The sequence below is a fragment of the Hesperophylax consimilis genome, chromosome 11 (assembly GCF_061612785.1).
Source record: "Hesperophylax consimilis isolate HC1 chromosome 11, BYU_Hcon_1.0, whole genome shotgun sequence".
Lineage (NCBI taxonomy): Eukaryota > Metazoa > Arthropoda > Insecta > Trichoptera > Limnephilidae > Hesperophylax > Hesperophylax consimilis.
The window spans coordinates 37044405-37063948 of NC_142846.1; the positions used below are offsets into that span (position 1 = coordinate 37044405).

A 19544-nucleotide genomic window follows, 5' to 3' on the forward strand; every position below is an offset into this window, starting at 1 on the left:
TAAATGTAGATTCTTTTTACAAATAAATCCTGTGAGTTCTATGAGTCCTGACGTGTGCGGCTAAGGAGGTTAAACAATCAGTTTCCTCACACAGCCGTTGGGTTTTGAAGCCCCAAACTCCAAGCGTATATTTATCTTTTTTCAATTTATGACAAAAAGAGTTATGTATGCGGCAGTGACCTATGTTCAAACTCCCCAGAGTCAATGGGACTTTGGGCAGTAACCTTCTTGAAGGAAAGTACTGTTGAAGCCCCCAATATTTGGGAAATTATGAAAGTGAAGAGATTGGCGGATAAATTATTTTTATAAATTAAAACATTGAAATGTTAATAATTATTTTATTATAAAACAAGCAATTATGAACAATGAAGGTTATTGTTAAAAGCTAATTTTTCACTTTGAGATTTAGCAAGCACTGGTGTCTTTTAATTCATAATATTACCTGCGATGGAGACAATTTTTTATTTGGATGAGCTTCCTTTATTTGATATAAATAATTATTTTTTAATAAAAATTCACAATACTAAAAGTAAAGATGCCGTGAGAGAAATATAGAATCATTCTACTGAAGCTGGCTCTACACTCGCGCGCGAAGTCGTGAATTCACGCCGTGAATATACGCCGCGATCCGCGCGTGAACTGTGTCCATCCACACTCGCAAAGCTTCAGTCTTGTTCGCCGCAAACCCTTTGTCGCGGGCCAAAAAACCGACAAAAATCGGGGAATGGCGCGAAGCGCGAATGCGAAGATTGCGAAGGCGTGAACAAGATCCACACTCGCGGCCTTCGCGGCCGTTCGCGCCGCGAGTGTAGAGCGCGCTTGAGAAATTTTACAAAAGCAAAAATAAATTAGGATAATTTTTCGTAAAAAATGCAGATATAAAAGTAATTAGTTCAAGCTCATGAAAATTTTCTCCTCAATTTTTTTCTCTTTAAATTCAAATGTTAGTGGATCTTAACTTACATACATTATAGAAAAAAAATTTACACTATGAGGGAGGAGATTATTCAATAGTAATGTTTATTAAACAATAAATAAGGATAAAAATTTGGAGCAGAACTTCTTCTGTACATATTATGTATTTGCAAATAACAATAATTATTATGTTCAAGAATAAAAATGTTGATAAGGGACATTGTTCATTTAATGGTAAATATAAAAGCAACCAGGACAATATAATATTATGATACAATAACAATATACCATTATAAAAATTAATCAACTGTTGGAGATGTTTCAATACGTCCAGAGATTTATTCCTGGATTTGACGGTAATGTAAAATGAAATATAATACGGCTATGAATAACGATTGGTTTTATGCTGCATTTTGCATTATGTTGTTCAATACACCATTTCGAATGCTTATTTGTTCAAAATGCAGATAAGAACTTTTCTAAAACAAATCCAGTTTGTGTTACCAACAGAAAAGCAAACCAGAGGAAGTAACGCTGCAGACAAGAAAAAATCAGATAACACAATGCAACTTGAGTGTTTTTATAACCTAAGTAGCAAATGAGATACATCATACACATTATGTGTTACATATCCACAAAGAGTTGTGTAATTTCTGGAAGTTTTCGATGTCCGATCGAGTGAAAATAGCAGATTGGGGTTAGGTTTGAAAATTCCTCGGCGTAGTAATTAAAGGGCAACTTTTTTAGACGCCTGCCTTTTTGTCACATCCCAATTATAAACACGTGCCATGTTAACTTCTGTTGTCGTAAATTGATCTCTGAAAATGAAAAGAAATTTAGAAACATTTATGTATAGTAAAATCTTTGGACCTACAATGAAAAATTGACTGCAAGATGGCAGAATAAAAATTATGACTAAGTGGATGCCCCAGTGGAAGCGACCCTGAGGCAGGCCGAGAGCTGTAGCGGATGATGTTGATATTATTATATCGAAATCATTAAATAAAGGAGACTTAAGGAGAGAGATAACATGATTGTAAGGGCTACAGTCGATTCCAAATGGTTATCAATGTTTTTTGAGAAGTTAGGTAAGGAGTGAGAAGGCAATAATTATAAGTCCCACCAACACCACTTTATCTGATCTCTATAATTTCGTATTTCCATTCTTATCGTACCATAACAGAGTATGAGAATGGAGTAGTTAACTGGTATTGTGTTGCAGAAATATAGAGTTTATAGATTTTAAAAAGAGTACTAAATAGTTTCACATTTACTAAGCTCTGATGTTTATAATGCAAACTTTTTTTACATTAACTCCACACAGGAGGTCTCGAGGAAAACAAATTCAATGAGGGCCTGACATCTTTGTGAATGCTGTGTGTAGGATTTTTTTGGGGAGAGGAAGGAGTGAACATGAGTCTTAAAGAGACCCATGTTGAAGGAGGGAGGAAACAGAGTCCTGCAGATCGTTCCGCAGCTGGGCTTTTGAACTCAAGAATAAGTTGTGGAAGCAACCTGTTCTCACGTGAGTAACGTCAACCGTGTACAAATGTTGGGTGTGCGTTTTGCGTTTTTTTTTTTTACATCAACTCTACATAAGAGGACCTGAGGAAAATAATTTCCCTCAGGGAGCTATGTCATCTTTGGGAATGCTGTGTGGAGGGTCTTTTTGAGGAGAGGAAGGAGTGAAGGAGGGAGGAAACACAGAAGCCGAGCTGTTGAACTCAAGAACGAGTCGTTGAAAGAACACATTCTCATGAGACAAATGTCAACCGTGTACATATGTTAGGTGCGCATTTAGCGTATTTCCCGACTATGCACCGGTACTGAAGGTATCAATGGCGCGTGTTCCTCGGAGCATCTTCCATTGTAATACAGGTAGAACAATACCTATGCTCTAAAAATTGCATCAGTTTGTTAAGATAGGGAAAACATCAATCCTATCATCATCCCGTTTCTACAGAGTCGAGGGTTTTTTTTAAGTACTTTAGGGCTCCAGACCAGAGGTGGCTGCCAAATCCATCAGTGGGGCACTTGCGATTGTACAGGGTCAGCAGTTGTATACTATTGAAGTATCTGTGGGCCCTGTTCAGTACGCCCAACTTCCGAGAGGCTAACTTGACTCTGGCTTGGATGGAGCCTCCGTACCTGAGCTGGTCACTTAGAGTTACACCAAGCATATCAATGGAAGGCGTGTTGGGAAGATTTCTTCCTATTAATACCAATAAACGGGCAGTCTACTTAATGATTAAAGAATCTATGCCATAAATATTAAAAAAAAAACAAGTATCAAGTGACAGACCACGCTATAAGCGAGCTATATTTTCGTGGCTTGGTATATTTCAGCATATCGCTCACCAAACACTACCAATGGTAATATATGGCGAGAGATATGCTCAAATAGACCTACCCATGATGCATATAGCGTAATATGTCGCCTACCTCGTGGGAAAAAACCCAGTCCACCTGCTCTGCTGCGCTAAATTAATAACAGCGTACAATTGATGGCAACATGTTCTTATTCTTGCGTAATTACCAAAACTTTATCAGTAGAAATAAGAACTGAAAGAAGAATATTACCTCAGGTAATCAAGGTCATGTTCAACATAGCCCAGATTTCTATTGGCATTGGTCATATTGGTGTCTAATAATTTCTCAGCGTCATCCAATGAATATTCCAGCATCACATTGGCTCCGAGCCACAGGCAAACAGTTTCTGTTGGAGGAACAGTGGCCTGAAAATATAAAAACAACGGTCAGATAAATAAAACCTTTCAAATCACTACCAAATAACGTGGTCATGAAAAAGATTTTTTTCCTCTTATTTTGCATATGCGTGATAATTATTTCTTTTTTCTACTACTAGGTAAAAATGCAATTAAATACAGGCTATTTATCCATCAGATCTACTTCAGAAGTGTTCATTTTTGAGGAGCGCCTCAAACTAAACAACACGCGAACATGTCGACTATCGTTCCTTTCGATTCCTTGGGACTTTCCGACTCTCCTCTGCCTACATAAAATTAATGGCTCTCTGAGGCCAGCCCCACCTCTAAATCACTAGCGTATTATTGTACTCTGCGGTGTAGGTCGCATTACACTGGTATGATGAGTTACATAATATAAAGACAACCAGTCCTCGTGAAATTCGATAATATTAATGGGTAATATATTACCGAACCGCCACTGATTCTGACAATTCTCATAAGAGATGTTCATTGTGAGTTGTCAGATGACTCAACGGTTAAAAACGGCAGTTGTAGTTAAAAGTTTACCTATATTATATTTCTTTACCTTTACAAACACTTGCTCATTGAGCAAGAACTGCGTGTGGAGTTCTTCTTTCTGTTGTTTTAGCAGCTTGATCATATCCAGCGACCTGGCGAGGTCCGGAATCTGCTGATTCAATCTTTTCCTCTTGGACAGCAGATTATACTCCATGAACTTGTACTTGCTGTGTTGTTCATCTAATCTCTTAAGTACCTTGTCCACTCCATCGCTGTTGTCTGTCAGAGCCATGAAGGCATCTACATCTTCCTGCAACCGCAAATAACAACATGTAGATATCGAAATAGCTCTAGTTTTGTAAACAGAATGAAGGTGGGGTTCACCCACGACAAATAAGCAGAACGAATCAAAATCCTAGCCTATAATTCGTGGCCTACAATGGTCTTAGACAAATAATCTTTGGCATGCTTTATTGAATAAACATTTTAAATATTAAAAAACCATTACGTTGGTTATTATATTTGGTATATTGATGCTAAAAATTATATTCTTCGACTTACGATGAAATCAGCCTGAGGTATGCCGGCGTAAGACTTGACCTCCTCTTTGTTAGAAGTTTCTGCTACTTCGTTTGCCATTTTTTAGAAAATATGGATACTGAAAAATATTATTTTGAAGAAATCAAACTATTTACACTCCTTTAAATCACAAAATGAAATTAAATGCAAAAAATCTAAATGGAGAAGCACCATGTGTAATATTTTTTTTTATTTTCTATGCATTTTAAGGTTCGTAAAATAGATAATAGATGGTGGAGTTTTGTACAATGTGAAAAAGACACCCACACACGCTGAAAAATGTATTATATTTTCGATTTATTAACTAAATTATTTAAGGAAAGATAACTCGATTTAAGTTGTGGTGATATTTGAATTAAAATACATTTAAAAAAACATCTTAAAATATATATAGTTGCGAGCCGGGATCGAGCCAGATTGAGCGGTCCCTTTTTTCGGGACTCACTTAATTTGTTTTCTATGGACATTGTCCACAATAATCTGAGTTTTTGATTTTATGGGGGGTATAACTCCGAGAAAAAAGTGGGTCAGAAAAAAAGACACGGTAATCTCTATGGGTGACTTGTGACGTATATTTTCCACAAACCAATACGAACTTCATGCATGTTTATAGGCCGCTGTCATTGGCCGATTTTAGGCTAGCCAATGGGTTGGCTCCGAATGAGAATTATATTGTCTATGGTTACGCCTTTTTTATAGTTTCTATCCTAGTCGATGGTGAGTATGTGTAGTAGTGACGTATATTTTTCAGTAACAGACTTTTATCTATGGCAAACATTAGGACCCATGGGCTCAGTACTAAAAACCCGAAGATATTGATCTAGTGAGTGGTTCATTTATGGATTTTATTTTATTAAAATCTGTCACTGTCAAATGTCAAAATCTTTGCCGAAAATAGTCGAACTACAGTTAACCACAACTTAAGAACTATTTTAACTCATGGAAAGGACAATAACAATATACAGTCTGTATACAAACTACGAGGACACATTTTTGTGAACAAAGTCCGCCTTTGAAGATATAATGGACTCTGCTACTACCCAGCGACGAAATGTTGAAAAACGATTGAAAAAACGCGCTTTTTGCGGCCACTATATGGAACGACGACTAGTGGACGAGTACCAGGGATATCGTGACGTTATTTGGCTATCACCAGAAGAAACTGAACTGGCAGCAGATCTAGCACTCGCCAGTGAAACCTGTGGATCATTGTCTCCAAATGTTTTTACCTCCTATTCGTCTTCTCCGGTGCCATCTCTATGGGTCACCCTAAAAGACATTCCACTAGGATGTCACTGGTTTCAAATCACGTCTGTCACATTCACCGACAAAGAATTAACATTTACTCTCAAAAGCTTGCGTTCCTTTCCCGACGTTAAGTATGAGAAGCCAAAGCAAGTTTCCGTGGAAGATATCCAGATATCTTTGGAAGGAATGATGCATTCGTGGAAACAAAACTTTATTCTTTGCGTAAATGGTGTCAACATTGACTCAATTTTCGGGATCTTCAAATTTTTGGTTATTCTGATTACAACTCTGTTTACTGGTTTGTTTAGTTTGATTTTTTTTTTGGGAGACTTCAGTATTAAGCTGGTACGAGAAGCGTCCATCTTTATCAACGCTAGCACTCCTGTAATGCTGGGTTGCATGGAGTTTGTAAGTAAAATAATTGGCGGGTTTTATATTCTGTTGGCCATGCTGTGGCGAGGAACCACTTCTCGGCCGCCCCAGCCACCTCCGCAGTTCGCACCCGCTATTGGGTTTAAACCGCACCAAAGATCATACCCGCACCAGGATAGATACTATGACTGACTTTAACCAAATTAATTAATTATAAAGGTATTGGTGACTAGAAAAATTAGCATTGCTTTTAACACGGGCTGGCTCTTTTGTGTTTGGAAAAATGAAGTAGTGTCGCTTGATGGGATCTAGTATATTTTTATAAATTAGGTTTAGTGATTTTGTGACCGCCAATTAACATTTTTTTTTACTTTCAATCAATATTTACATTTTTGAAATATTGTTGGCTGCTTCATGCAGCTTTTGTATTAACATTTCATTAATCTTATTACAATATCTAATGTGTGTGGTACAAAGATTCCTATTATTATTATGTTTTTTTTTTATATCAACTTAATCATGACTTTAAATATTAAATTTTTAACGTAATTATTTCTACCATCTGTTGTTAGTTAATATTTACCAATTCATAACTTCCAGCGCACTTGATTAGTAATAATTATTAATTTAATGGCACATGTTTTATTTAACAAAGTAAGCAGTGAAAAGGCACCAAAGGGAAATATAAATATTTTCACATTTTTTATTTAAAATTTTGACATATTTCTAAAGTAGATATTATTTTATTCAATCCATCCATTTAAAATTCGATATTGCTGGGAAATATCGAAACCTGTTTGTGTGTATATTTTTTTAGATGTATCATTTTTATGTCCTTTTTGTATTAATATACAAATATATTTTATATCAATGAATTTGTAAATAAACCTATGAAAAAATCTATTTTACTTCAAGCCTGTTTTATTCATGTATCACCGGCTAAGAAACAGAAAGACAAATCATGAAATTGGCCATTTTGTCAGTAAGTCAATTTGGTAAAGAACGTATTAGGATCCTACGACTTATCCCGCCGCTTGGCCAGACTTCGCCAATTCACCGGTTTGTATACACACAGGTTGGGTTATCTTACTCTTAGACGCTCAATTACTATACCGCCGTCTAGTTTGCTGTAGCTGACGTCACGAAGATGAATTTTTGTTTTTTAGAACATTTTGGTTAGTCCTCGTTGTGTAAATTCTAGCAACTGTTGCATATATTTATGTTTGTTTTGTTCTGCCTCATTTTTTGTTTGAATAAGTTTACAAAACGGAGTCTCCCGCAAGCATAAATAAGTTTAGAAAGAGTCCTTTCGTAAGCTTAAAATAGAGTCTTCTCGCAAGCGTAAGATGGAGTATATCGCGAGCGTAAAGTGAAATCTTCTCGCAAGCGTAAAAACATGACTCCTTAACTTTATACTTAAAATTTGATGAAAGATCGATAGCGGTGTTTGCTTATTTTTATTTTTTAGCATATTTTGTATGTATGCACTATAATAATCTGCCACTTTCACTAATTGGACCCTTTGGCCGATCAGTGACTGAACCCTTAAATTAATTTCAGCGTGAACTGGCAAAGGGATTATTTCTCCTTAAACTGTCATGATAATCTGTAATAGAGGTTTTTTTTATTTTGTTTATTGGTGGAATTAAATAACAAGCATATTTATATGTATTACAGTGAGCTTTGTAATTAGGTATCACTTTTAAGTTACATAAAAACAATGTGTAAATAACAATTTAAATTTTTAAATTGAAATGAAACTTTCGCATCAAGATTGTTTTTTAGGGGAAATTTGGAACTTTGATTGAATAAAAATAGAATTTTAATGCGTCTTTTACCATCTCTCCTGATGAAAATAGTTGTTTCTTTTAGTAATCAAGTTAAAACGAAGTGTTTTTTCCATTATCTGAGCCTATTAAAAGCGTGGCGATTAAGTAAATATTTACTACATAAGAATTAAAATAAGAAAGAAAAAAATATTTTTTACTTGTACTAACAACCTTCCGATGCTAGTGCACTATACCCCCCAACACCTTTTGTTAGGTATATTAGTAATTAAAACATGGAAATCAAATCGATTAAAATAAATGTATTTATGTTGTTGCAGCAGAGCTCCATATTATTCAATTTATTACGAATCTTTTGCAAAATTTGTTTGGTGGTGTTGAAGGTTATTAAATACAATAATAAGAAAGAAAAATATTTTACGATATCACCTTTTATTCATAGGAAAAATATTTCTCATCACAATTGACAAATTAAAGTTTCCAAAAATGTACCTTAGAAAATGAAAAACAATGGAAATAAATTAAAAAAAATCCTATACCAACAATAATATGCAATAAATGGTTTTATATTTCGAAAAAAGAGGCTACGAGCTTCAAAAGGGGAAAGTAGCCGACAGTGGGAGTCATTCCGTGACTAGCATAGATAATAGAAACAAAGGGAGATATAGTAGCCGAGGTACTACCAAACTGCACAGATTACTAAACAAGAGGGCCAATGGAAGTTATGCTTTTGGTATGTAGCTAGAATCAAAGGCGGTGTGCATAGATGTGAGCAGCAGTAGAATAGGTGAACAATGTCGGCGACACATGTTGTGTGCGCAGTTTTCTATTAATAATGATTCATTGCATATCTCCATTGTTTCTATCATCTATGGTGACTAATTGGTGGAGTGTCTAGACTTGACGCAGACCAATGACTCCGCAGGCGATGCGGGCGCCGGCGTTGCCAGTGGTCTTGCTGAGTTCGTGGCCGCCTTGGCCGAGGTCATCGGGATCCGCATGCACCACCAGGGTGCGCCCAATGATGTTCAGGTCTCCCTGGAAAGAAAAATAAAGGATTGTACTCACTGAACAAGCCATTGAAGCGTGATATATACAGACTTGAAAGAAAAAAAATGTTGCCAATTTACATAGGACCCTTGGATCCCAACGCACACACAGCTTACTTTAGGCACGGACAAAAATTATTATTGTACGTCATTTTGTGTGTACAACATTTCTGAATGTATTTTATTCATTTTATGACAGATTCCTACACAAATGTAATTTAACCCCAAGGTAACATCATGAGAAGAATATATAGTAATTCAGTTTATTTTCATAGTAAACATAAAATCAATAAATAATAATAATAACAAATAATCAAAGATACAAATCAAATTGATGATTTATGTAGAAAATGTTTGGCTTTTCCGGAAACTATAGAACATATTATATCGGGATGTTCTATATTAGCACTGTCCGAGTATACATTTAGGCACAATCAAGTTTTAAAAATAATTCACCAAAGTTTGGTAATTAAACATAACTTGATTGACTGCCGTAATATAATACCATATTATGAATACGAACCAAAGAAAACGAATTTTATAAAATATATTATGATAAAACTATACTAACAGACCGAACGATTAGTCATAATAGACCCGATATAGTTTTACATGACAAAATTAAAAAAATAACTTATATCATTGATGTCGCTATTTATTAATTCCTGTAACATTAAAAAATCTGTTAATGAAAAAATAAGAAAATACCCAGATCTAGGAAATGAAATAAAAAGAATTTGGCATTCTCAAACTATAAAAATATTACCATTTGTTATTTCGGCTACTGGCATTATACCTAGCTCTCTCATAAAAAATTTAGGCGTATTAGATCTATCAAAAAATTTATATATAAAGATGCAAAAGTTGGTCATTTTGAATACATGTAGGCAGAGGCGGTCCCTGCCTTAGTGCATTTGTGCACTGCACTGCCAAACATCGATATACGTTAGAAATGTAAATTCGTATATCCACTCACGAAGAATTCACGCCAGATCATTATAATATTCTTACCAATCAAAGTTTGTACTAGACTCCCGCGCATGCGAAAAATAGTGTAATATATCAACCCGTGCATTTTCGGCTTTGCCCGAGACATGCCATGTACCTTCTATAGGCACTGTCTCTAGAGGTCGGAACCGTGAAATGAGCGAGACAGGTAGAGACCCATAACGGCTGTTGATGTGTTAGAGCAGTGGAGATAGAAGCTGGTCGGTGCATTATCGGCGCATGCGCCGAAACATCCTGATATATATCAAAAACCTTAAACATGCGTAAAACGTTTGGAATGCATTAGTTAGGATTGACAGAATTCGAACTAATTAACAATGTTATAATATTCAAGCGTTACCGGCGCGATCTACATATCTGCAAACTTGACAGTATTCATTATTGGCGATTGACGCGACGTTTTAACGGTTTTTACGAGTTTTGCTCTGCAAAAAGCTTTTTAAAAATGAGTGCTAATGAAAACATTGCGGTTAACATTGATTTTATCAAAAGTAACCGAAGTTCATTTAATCCCAACAAACTAGAGATGATTTTGCGAATGCTGACGGAGCAATATCAATTTTACAATTATTTTACAAGTGTAACTTGGTGGAGTATTTTAGTGAAATAGTGAAACTGTTAAAAATAATTTGTACTATTCCGATGACAACTGTCGAGTGCGAAAGGTATTTTTCTACGTTGAAACGTGTAAAAACATTTCTGAGGAATACTGTAATGTCCTAAGATCGTCTCAATGCTTTATCAATGATGAGCATCGAAAAAAGTTTGATCTCGTCTATACCAGACTTTGATAATCTTGTAATTGAAGAATTTTCTCAAATGAAAGAGCGACGAATGGATTTTCTCTACAAATGAATTATTTGTACTGGGTATGTAGTTCCTTTTAAATAACTTTATTTTCCTATTTTACATGTTACCATTATTTGTGAAATGCACTGCTGGCAAATTCTGTCACGAGCCGCCTCTGCATGTAGGATAACAAAAGATTTTTTAAATATTTATGTTGAGGGATCAGTAGGATTTATAGGCCCTGTTAGGAGTTCTACCGAGCCGAACCCTCTGATATGAAAATATCTGGAGTCGGTGAATTATTTTCCCATTTGTGATCTCTGGTGATTTGACGTGTTGTTCTTGTATTGTTTTGTATTTATTTTGCTTATAAAATGCACTTGCATAATGTTGATTGACTAGATGATCATTTGTGGAAAAGTGTGTGGAAGGGTTTAGTTTTTCCTGTGGGGAAGATTTAACCCGGACATAAAATCAGAAGTATAAAAAAAAAAGAATAATAACTAAAAAAAACTTAACTTAAAAATTAACTTGGACAATTTGTATAGTGCTGTTTTTTTATTTCAGTCGTAAAAGGGCACCTCAAAATTAAGGAAGAAAAATTTGTAAAATAATGTACTGCAGCCTACCAAACTCTATCTCTAATTAATTCGATATCTCTGTGGATCTGTTAAACCCAGAGTTCATATTTTGGGTGTTCCTCAATAATACATTTATTTATTGGATAAAATAATCTAAAATGTATTATAAAAAGAAACCCGCAGTTTCCCAACCCGCCTGATTTTCTCCACAACCAGCCACTGCCACCCAACAGTGTTTATTGTGGTAGATAGCCCTTGGTGTCATATATAAAGTAAGAGAGTTTGTGGTAGATAGCCCTTGGTGTCATATATAAAGAAAGAGAGTTTGACGGGGGTGGCTGAGCATGGGTTCCCACCCATGCTTCTGGAGTGGGTAACGAAAATGTGCTTTGTTATGGGAAGGCTGCGAATGCTTCAGATCATTTCAGAATGGACCCACCCACAGACTGTCTCGGTGAGTCTGGAAGGTTTCAGAAAGTTAATGAAGGTTCTGGAAGATTGTATATACAGCAAGTGCCAAGTGTTAAGGACCATTAGTTCAAACATTTATGAGACCTCTTCAACCGAGTTGTATTCTAAAAATAAAATAAGTAATATTTTTAAACATTTTGTTTTTGTTTTAGATGATTTGTATATACATCAAACATTTAGGAGTCGACTCAGTGGTAAATAACCAGTGGGTCGCTAGATGTTCCTAGATAGTTCATGTCCGTTTCTGCATGGTTGGTTCCCACTAATTATGTTTTTCAGTCCTTCGGCCAAATCATTTTGTCTGGAATGATTTGTGCATGAGGATCAGATGGGCGAGGAGGGGAGTACTAGCAGAGTATGCGACCCGGAAAGTAGTGGAAACGGTATTTAGGGACGCCCGGGGGAGACTTGGCACGATCGGGTGCTTATGTCGATGTATGAGTACTTAGCCACTATAACTTGAAAAGAAGCTTGAGACACAGTGTGAATGGAGGTTAGGAAGGGCGTGAGTGGTGCGGCGGTCTGTCCCAGAAGAGGAGAGAAAATGCATAAAGATGTAAGAGGATCCGGGGTGTGCCAAGAAGATGCGAGAAGAATGTAAATTTCCCATTTATTTGGATTTTATCGAGAAGCGGAAATGCACACACATTCTCCGACTTTCTGACAGCATCTTTAACCTTTTCTCTGCGGGAGACGCACGCCTGCGACGCACTGTACATGCCCTGTACGCGGGTGGCACATCTGTGCGACGCAAAGTTTCTTCGGCGTTATGGGTATGAAACATGCTTGAGCACGGTAAAACTTATACTCTTAAAAAATCTCACATCTTTACACTACTGACATCTTACGATATTTATCCATAATACGTATCCTAATCATCGATACAAAGATTTGAAGGGATCTTCCAACTCAGAGCGAAAAATGAATCAGTTTGAATTCTTCCCGCGTCTTTACACACGTTATTGCGCAGGCGCATTTTATAAGATTCTCAAACAGAGACGCTCGCCGTGTAGATTACATTGTTTTATCGAATTATTGTTTGCTTTTTCGTGGATATGAACTTTTTTAATTACAGTGTACATTCATCTGATTTATCATATTTTAAAATAAGTTCAGTTACATAAATTCATTCAAACTATTGAAGAAATATAAAATTTCGTCAGTGTTAGATTATTTTCAAATAAAGATACGTGGTTAAAACTTTTTTTTAGTGAAAAATCAAGTGTAAAGTTGTACAAGTTTGACGTTTTATCAATTTTTGAAAGTATTTTTATTGCCAAAATACAAAATGTCGGGTCGTGGTCTTAATGACGAAGAAATATTTGGTGCTACTTTAGAAATAGATTCAGATTTTGAAATTAGTGACAGTGACGTCGATAATAATTGCGAAGATGCTGAAATACATGAAAGCCATGATTCTGAACCCGAAATGAACATTGAAGAAGGAGAAGAAGTGGTTGAAAATCTGTGGACTGCCGGCCCTTTCGTACCCATTATTTATGAATTCGACGATTTCGCATCAGGTATCAATCCAGATACCAGGTTAACTGAAGACACGCCCGAACTTATGTTTTTTGAACATTTTTTGAATACAGAAATTATGACAAAAATTGTTGATGAAACAAATCAATTTTATCAATATAAAGTTAGGACGATGGATTTTACAGCAAAATCGAGAGTTACAAAATGGGTTGATACAACAGTCTCAGAAATGTACGTTTTTATTGCGTTAACATTTGCCATGACTAGGAACAAACACTTAGCTATCGAGGAACATTGGAGTACGAACCCCATAATCTTTTCACCAATATTTGGAAAGACAATGCCCAGAGACCGTTATCAGATAATATTACAGATGCTCCACTTTAGTGATAGTAATATTCAAACGCCTACTGATAGACTGCATAAAATACGTGTTCTTGTTGACCACACACGAAATATTTTTAAATTAACTATGATGCCCCATGAAAATCTATGTATTGACGAAAGCATCATCGTTTTCAAAGGCCGTCTATTATTCAAGCAATACATTCCATCTAAACGTCACCGATTTGGAATAAAAATGTTTGTGATGTGTGACGTCATGACGGGTTTCATTCTCGATTTTATAATTTATGTTGGTTCTGATACAGAAAAAAATGATACTCAAGGTATTGGTATTTCGGGAGGCGTTGTAACCACCCTTTTGTCAGATTATTTCGGAAAGGGTCATAATTTGTGGTGCGACAACTGGTACACTAGTCCAAATTTATTTAAATATTTACACGAAAAAAAAACTAATGCTTGTGGCACTGTTCGGAAAAACAGGAAAGGCATGGCACCTTTTGTTAAATTGAAGAAAGGGGAAATCCAATCAAAGCACCAATCACCGTTGTTAGCTTTGAAATGGCACGATAGGCGTGAAATCCACATGCTGACCACTCTTCATGATGGTTCTGTTGGACCATCGGGAAAAATAAATAGATCGACAGGAGAGCCCATTTTAAAACCACAATGTGTTCTAGACTATAACAAGAACATGGGTCTAGTAGACAAAGCTGATATGATGCTAAGCAACTTAAGTTGTATGAGGAAGTCACTCAAATGGTACAGGAAAGTTGCATTTCATATAATTGATTTGTATTTATTAAATGCTCACATAATATACCAAACTGTAACATCAAAAAAAGTCAGTTTGGCTGATTTCCAAATGGCTGTGATTGAGCAATTACTAGAGAAATATCACAAACTTTGCCGAGTATTTTACGTCCCACAGCATCAAGAGATTACCCGATGCGTTTATCATCGAAAATTGTTTCCAAACACATGCCCATTAAAGTTCCCCCTTCAGCAAAAAACACAAACCCTCGTCGAAGGTGTCGTGTCTGTGCCACTTCAACACTGAAGCCCAAAGTCAGAAAACTTACTAAATTTATGTGCTTAGAGTGCAATGTGCCGTTATGCGTTGAGAACTGTTTCAAAATTTATCACGATAAAAAAATATATTAAGTGATACATATTTACGGTGACATAATAACAGAAAAATTATTTCATTATTTTTGTAAATTTAAGTGTAGTTATTTTTTATTATATGAACCTTTTTAAGTGTGTCAATATTTCATGTATCCAGTCAAACGCGACATCGCACCCATAAATCAACCACTTACATCGCACCACAGTTGAAGAGCTCTACTCCGGTATGTTTATAAGCATGTGTATCGTTATCTTTGAAATATAAACATGGCCGCCCGGGTATACCGTATCAGATTACGAATATTATATACTTCGAATTTTTATCAAGTCTCATTGATGTTCGGATTGTTTATTTATACTTGAAAAGATAATTCAAGACATAAGCGACGTATTTTTTAAAACAAATTTTAAAATCCATGCGTGATTATTGTTTAAAGTCATAAATTAGATTGATGATAAATAGCCCCGCGTGTGAACGAAGTGATACAAATTAATGACGCATAGAAAAGGTTAAGAAATGTAACTGTCAACATGCCAGCGGCTTGAAGGGTTAAGTATTTATCGAACGCAACAGAAAAAAGAATTTTTTCAAAATTTTTGAGAATAATTAGTTAATAACGGGTGTACCAGAATTTTTTTCATACCGATCGATATTGCAATATGGTCTAGATTTTTTTGGCTTCAGAAATGCAAAATCAGATTGGCTACAACCGCACCACATTGTTCCATCAAGATGGAGCCACTTCCCACTTAACAAATGACTCGTTAGCTACTCTTCATGATTTATTCCCTGAAAGAGTAATTAGTCGCCACGGAGACATCAACTGGCCACCGAGGAGTCCAGATTTGGGGCTACTTAAAAGGTAAAGTTTTCAACCCGTTACCACCCAACTTTAATACGAGGATTCACAGACAAAATCAATGCAATTCCAAGAGAAATGCTTCAGCGAGCGATTCCCGGTTAAATGAATGTGAAGAAGCGACGGTGCAAATGGTTGTTTTCCATAAATAAAAATTCAAAAACTGCTCTGTAATTTAACAGTAATTAAATTACGAAAAACATTCTGGCACACACTTTATATTATGTATGCCTGTGTGCAGTTTTTGGTCACTGTGCCACGATGCGCGCTTGTCAGTAGTAGCCGGGTGTAATGGAAGTTTAATCAGTCGCCAATGTATTTTCCTTGTTTTCAACACTAATATATTACATTTTAATTACGCTCATGTGTCCACATGTACTGTTAATAAAATGATTTACAGAATTAATTAATATAAATTATTAATTTTTATCCAACTTAAAAATTGTAAATATGTACCCTGTGTACTCGTACACAGCCCGCAGCACGAGGGATTTTATAGCACCGTAAAGGAAAGGTTAAGGATACAACACTAAATATTAAGTATACAATACCTATAAGACAGTTTCATTGTTACCTATTCGTTTGTTAATATTACTTCGTATTTTCCCTGAGTAATTTGATTATTAATTTAACATACTCTTCACTTCCACCCATAAATAAATAATACCTGCAAAGAAATCTGGGAGTCCTTAATGTCGACCTTGGTGACACCTTTGTCCTCCGATGCGACCACATTTCCGAGATCCCCGGCGTGGCGCTCAGCCGCATCCGGTGCTCCGTGGGTCTTCTTGAAGGGGTTGAAATGGGGCCCAGCCGACGTGCAACCGTTGGTGTTGTCCCCAAACTCATGCACGTGGAAACCATGGTTACCCTGTAAAAATGGTATTACATATTAATTTTCATAACATTATTGAATTTTGTTATGAAAGTACTCTCAGTAATCTGGCGTTATTTTAACAGTTGAAAGCTCAAAATTAAGTTCTATAATTCACCCGTATTAGTATGTCAAATTCAGTATTTAATAACTGCCACAGGCCTCGATTTGAATGCCAAGCTTTAAATACCGACGGGCTAGGTTATCTTACTCTTAACACATTCAGTAATTATTGGTCTCGCTGACCATTTGACCAGTCACCACGTTCTAGTCATTATTGTTGTTTTAGGATATTCTGTGATTTATCTCCCCTATCAGGGACTCTATTGATAACGGAATAATATTGCCGTTTCAATCTGTAGAGTTTCTCCAAGCAGAGAAATTTGCATATTACATAGGGGTGTTTGAACAACGTGGGGCTTTAAACGATGATAATTTAAGGCAACAAATTTATAGCTCTATCCAGCAGGAAGTCAATTAGAGAAAGATATTAAATATAAAACTGATATACTAATACAATGCATATCCGAGTATGTAGAGGCTATGTCATAGCTCGAATATAGTTTAAACAGAATAACAGTGGTAGGAAAACTACATGTTGTTTATGATGATACTAAAAATAATTCTTAACCTAACAGTGATGATTAAAAATAATAAGATACCTTAGTTAACCCCTCCACTGATCCCGTCACTACCACAGGTTTACCAGCACTCTGTAAAAAGAAAACAATAATTAACACACTGATAAAGAGATAATTGGTACTTGTGTCATATTGTCTGTAATTTTACAGTTATCTCAAAAAAATATAAGGACCACAAAAAAAATATATACCTATATATATTTATATATAAGTGGTTTTCAATATTTACTCTGCACACATGGGTTACTATTTATTTATATAATGTTAATTCAAATAAATAAACATTCAGTATTGCAGCAAATCATTTTCTGTCAAGGTGATTCATTTTGTTGAAATCCTGACAAGTAAGGTCACAGTATGTTTCTATTATGAAAGAAATCATGGAAAATAATGTAACGATGACCTTGAACGTCAAAAGTCATGATATTTTCTTGTAATACGTACGTCAATGAGCAGTTCATTTATGCTAATTAATGTAATTGGGCAATTTATTGTAGTTTTGTAATGACAGCATGAATCAAACCTACACTAATCCAGTGTCAAACGGAAACTTTAAATTCAATCAAATATGATTCAAACCGTAATAAATAAACTGATTATTAGTTCGAATGATCGCATTAATAAATACATAATAATTAATTGCGTAATAAAGTAAAACTTACCTCCTGTTCAAAGAAAATAGTGCCGGAAACATCACCCTTCAGAACGCAAACTGCTTTAGTAACCATGTTTTGTAGAAGGTAGTTCTGCGCGTTTTACTTCGAGGATCGACGATGAATGACTTGCGAAATGCGAAAGAGGTGAATAGGTGATAAGACCAGCCTGTAGAGGAAAAATAAAATTGTAATGAATATATATGTACAGCCGGCACAACAGCGTTCAAAGATCAACTAATAATCATTGATCATACACCACACTAATGTACGTGCTTTAATATTGACAGCATAATTGACAGTATCGTACGTACTGCATTTGCACTCTATTATATTTAAAATAAATTATCACAGCTCTTCGAATGTTGATAACACAAGGTGAAAAGTACTTGTACTTTACTTGCTTCAAAGCAGTGATTTTATCACGATAATTATAGACAAATTAGCAGGCACCTCTGTAATATATTTTCTTCAGATTTTTTTCCGGCCTTTTCAAATATGTAATTAATAATGAAGAATGAAGTTTCTAGAATTGTCTATGGTTTGGGTTTGTGTTTTTCTTTTTTTATTCTATTCATTAGGCGCAATTACACGCTATGGGCGCTACAGACCATTCAATTTGGTTGAGCGATTATATCAATCTTGTTAAGTTAAACGTAAGGTTGAACCGTACGGACATAAATAAACCACTAGACTAGTGTGGAGGGGCGTGGCTATTAAGTTGAACGGTTGTACCGCCAGAACATCCATACAGCGGACCATCACCGGACGGTGGTCCACCCAACCACAAATCAAGTTAATTCGACTGTAGCGTGGTTGAGCAGTTGAATTAAATCAGTCTGCCTAGAGAGCCGTGGTGCGTAGTTGTTAATGTTTGTTAATATTTGTTTAATAAAAATAAATAAAATGACCTTGAAATTTTGACGGACTTTTTAACATTAAATGAAGATTTAACTTGTTTGTGAGATACATGCAAGATGTACTCTGATAGAGATTTTTTTTTTTTTTTTTTTATTATTTATTGAGTTAGTTTATACATTTGAATATAAACTAATATAAACAAGATCATATTTCATTTTGTAATTTTACATATTTTTACAATAAATATAACATTTCTTTTTAAATACATTCATTCTTCCTTCATTCTTCAGACTTTCAGGCATTTCATCATACATTTTTAGTCCTTTGTACATTAGGCAGTTCTGTGATTTTGTTTTTTTCATATGTGGCAATCTAATCCTATTTACATTTCTGGTTTCGTAATTATGAACATCTCTATTAAAAACAATTTCATCCTTAAAATATTTTGGCATTTGGTTGTTCATGATTTTATGTACAAAAATTAACACATTAAATAATAGTCTCTTTTTTATAGAAATCCAATTTAGCTGTTCTCTCATTTGATCTATGCTTGCGTATTTTCCTTTTCCTAGTATACATCTCATAGCTCTATTTTGTATAACATCTAGCTTGTTCAAGTTTCCTTCATTGGCCAAATACAACACAGTAGAGCAATAATCTAAATGTGGAGCAACTAT

The 19544-nt window shown here is 35.4% G+C and overlaps 3 protein-coding genes across 3 annotated transcripts; 1 reads left to right on the top strand and 2 right to left on the bottom strand.

The window, feature by feature from the left end:
- Positions 1-333: 333 nt before the first annotated feature.
- mgr (prefoldin subunit mgr) lies at positions 334-4925 on the bottom strand. The gene is made up of 4 exons (XM_089637170.1): positions 4704-4925; positions 4210-4452; positions 3496-3650; positions 334-1733 (listed from the first exon to the last, which is right to left on the bottom strand). The coding sequence occupies exons 1-4, from the start codon at positions 4779-4781 to the stop codon at positions 1643-1645; spliced, it is 567 nt and encodes a 188-aa protein (XP_089493296.1). The 5' UTR covers positions 4782-4925; the 3' UTR covers positions 334-1642.
- Positions 4926-5570: 645 nt separating this feature from the next.
- LOC149420104 (uncharacterized) lies at positions 5571-7148 on the top strand. Its single transcript, XM_089637479.1, has one exon. It carries the CDS (start codon positions 5745-5747, stop codon positions 6531-6533), a length of 789 nt encoding a protein of 262 aa, XP_089493605.1. The 5' UTR covers positions 5571-5744; the 3' UTR covers positions 6534-7148.
- Positions 7149-8541: 1393 nt separating this feature from the next.
- On the bottom strand, positions 8542-18537 carry Sod1 (Superoxide dismutase 1). The gene is made up of 5 exons (XM_089637480.1): positions 18407-18537; positions 18016-18175; positions 17375-17425; positions 16506-16709; positions 8542-9166 (listed from the first exon to the last, which is right to left on the bottom strand). Exons 2-5 carry the CDS (start codon positions 18079-18081, stop codon positions 9023-9025), a joined length of 465 nt encoding a protein of 154 aa, XP_089493606.1. The 5' UTR covers positions 18082-18175; positions 18407-18537; the 3' UTR covers positions 8542-9022.
- Between the last annotated feature and the right edge of the window lie 1007 nt (positions 18538-19544).

Bases quoted from the DNA above. Each gene is read 5' to 3' on its own strand.
- LOC149420104 (XM_089637479.1), top strand. From the start codon at position 5,745: ATGGACTCTGCTACTACCCAGCGACGAAATGTTGAAAAACGATTGAAA.
- Sod1 (XM_089637480.1), bottom strand. From the start codon at position 18,081: ATGGTTACTAAAGCAGTTTGCGTTCTGAAGGGTGATGTTTCCGGCACT. The intron at 16,710-17,374 runs GTATCTTATTAT...CCATTTTTACAG, and splicing joins CAGTGGAGGGGTTAACTAAG to GGTAACCATGGTTTCCACGT. The intron at 9,167-16,505 runs GTATTATTTATT...TTTTCTTTCCAG, and splicing joins ACTCCCAGATTTCTTTGCAG to GGAGACCTGAACATCATTGG.
- mgr (XM_089637170.1), bottom strand. From the start codon at position 4,781: ATGGCAAACGAAGTAGCAGAAACTTCTAACAAAGAGGAGGTCAAGTCT. The intron at 4,453-4,703 runs GTAAGTCGAAGA...TTGCGGTTGCAG, and splicing joins TACCTCAGGCTGATTTCATC to GAAGATGTAGATGCCTTCAT. The intron at 3,651-4,209 runs GTAAAGAAATAT...TTATATTTTCAG, and splicing joins ATGAGCAAGTGTTTGTAAAG to GCCACTGTTCCTCCAACAGA.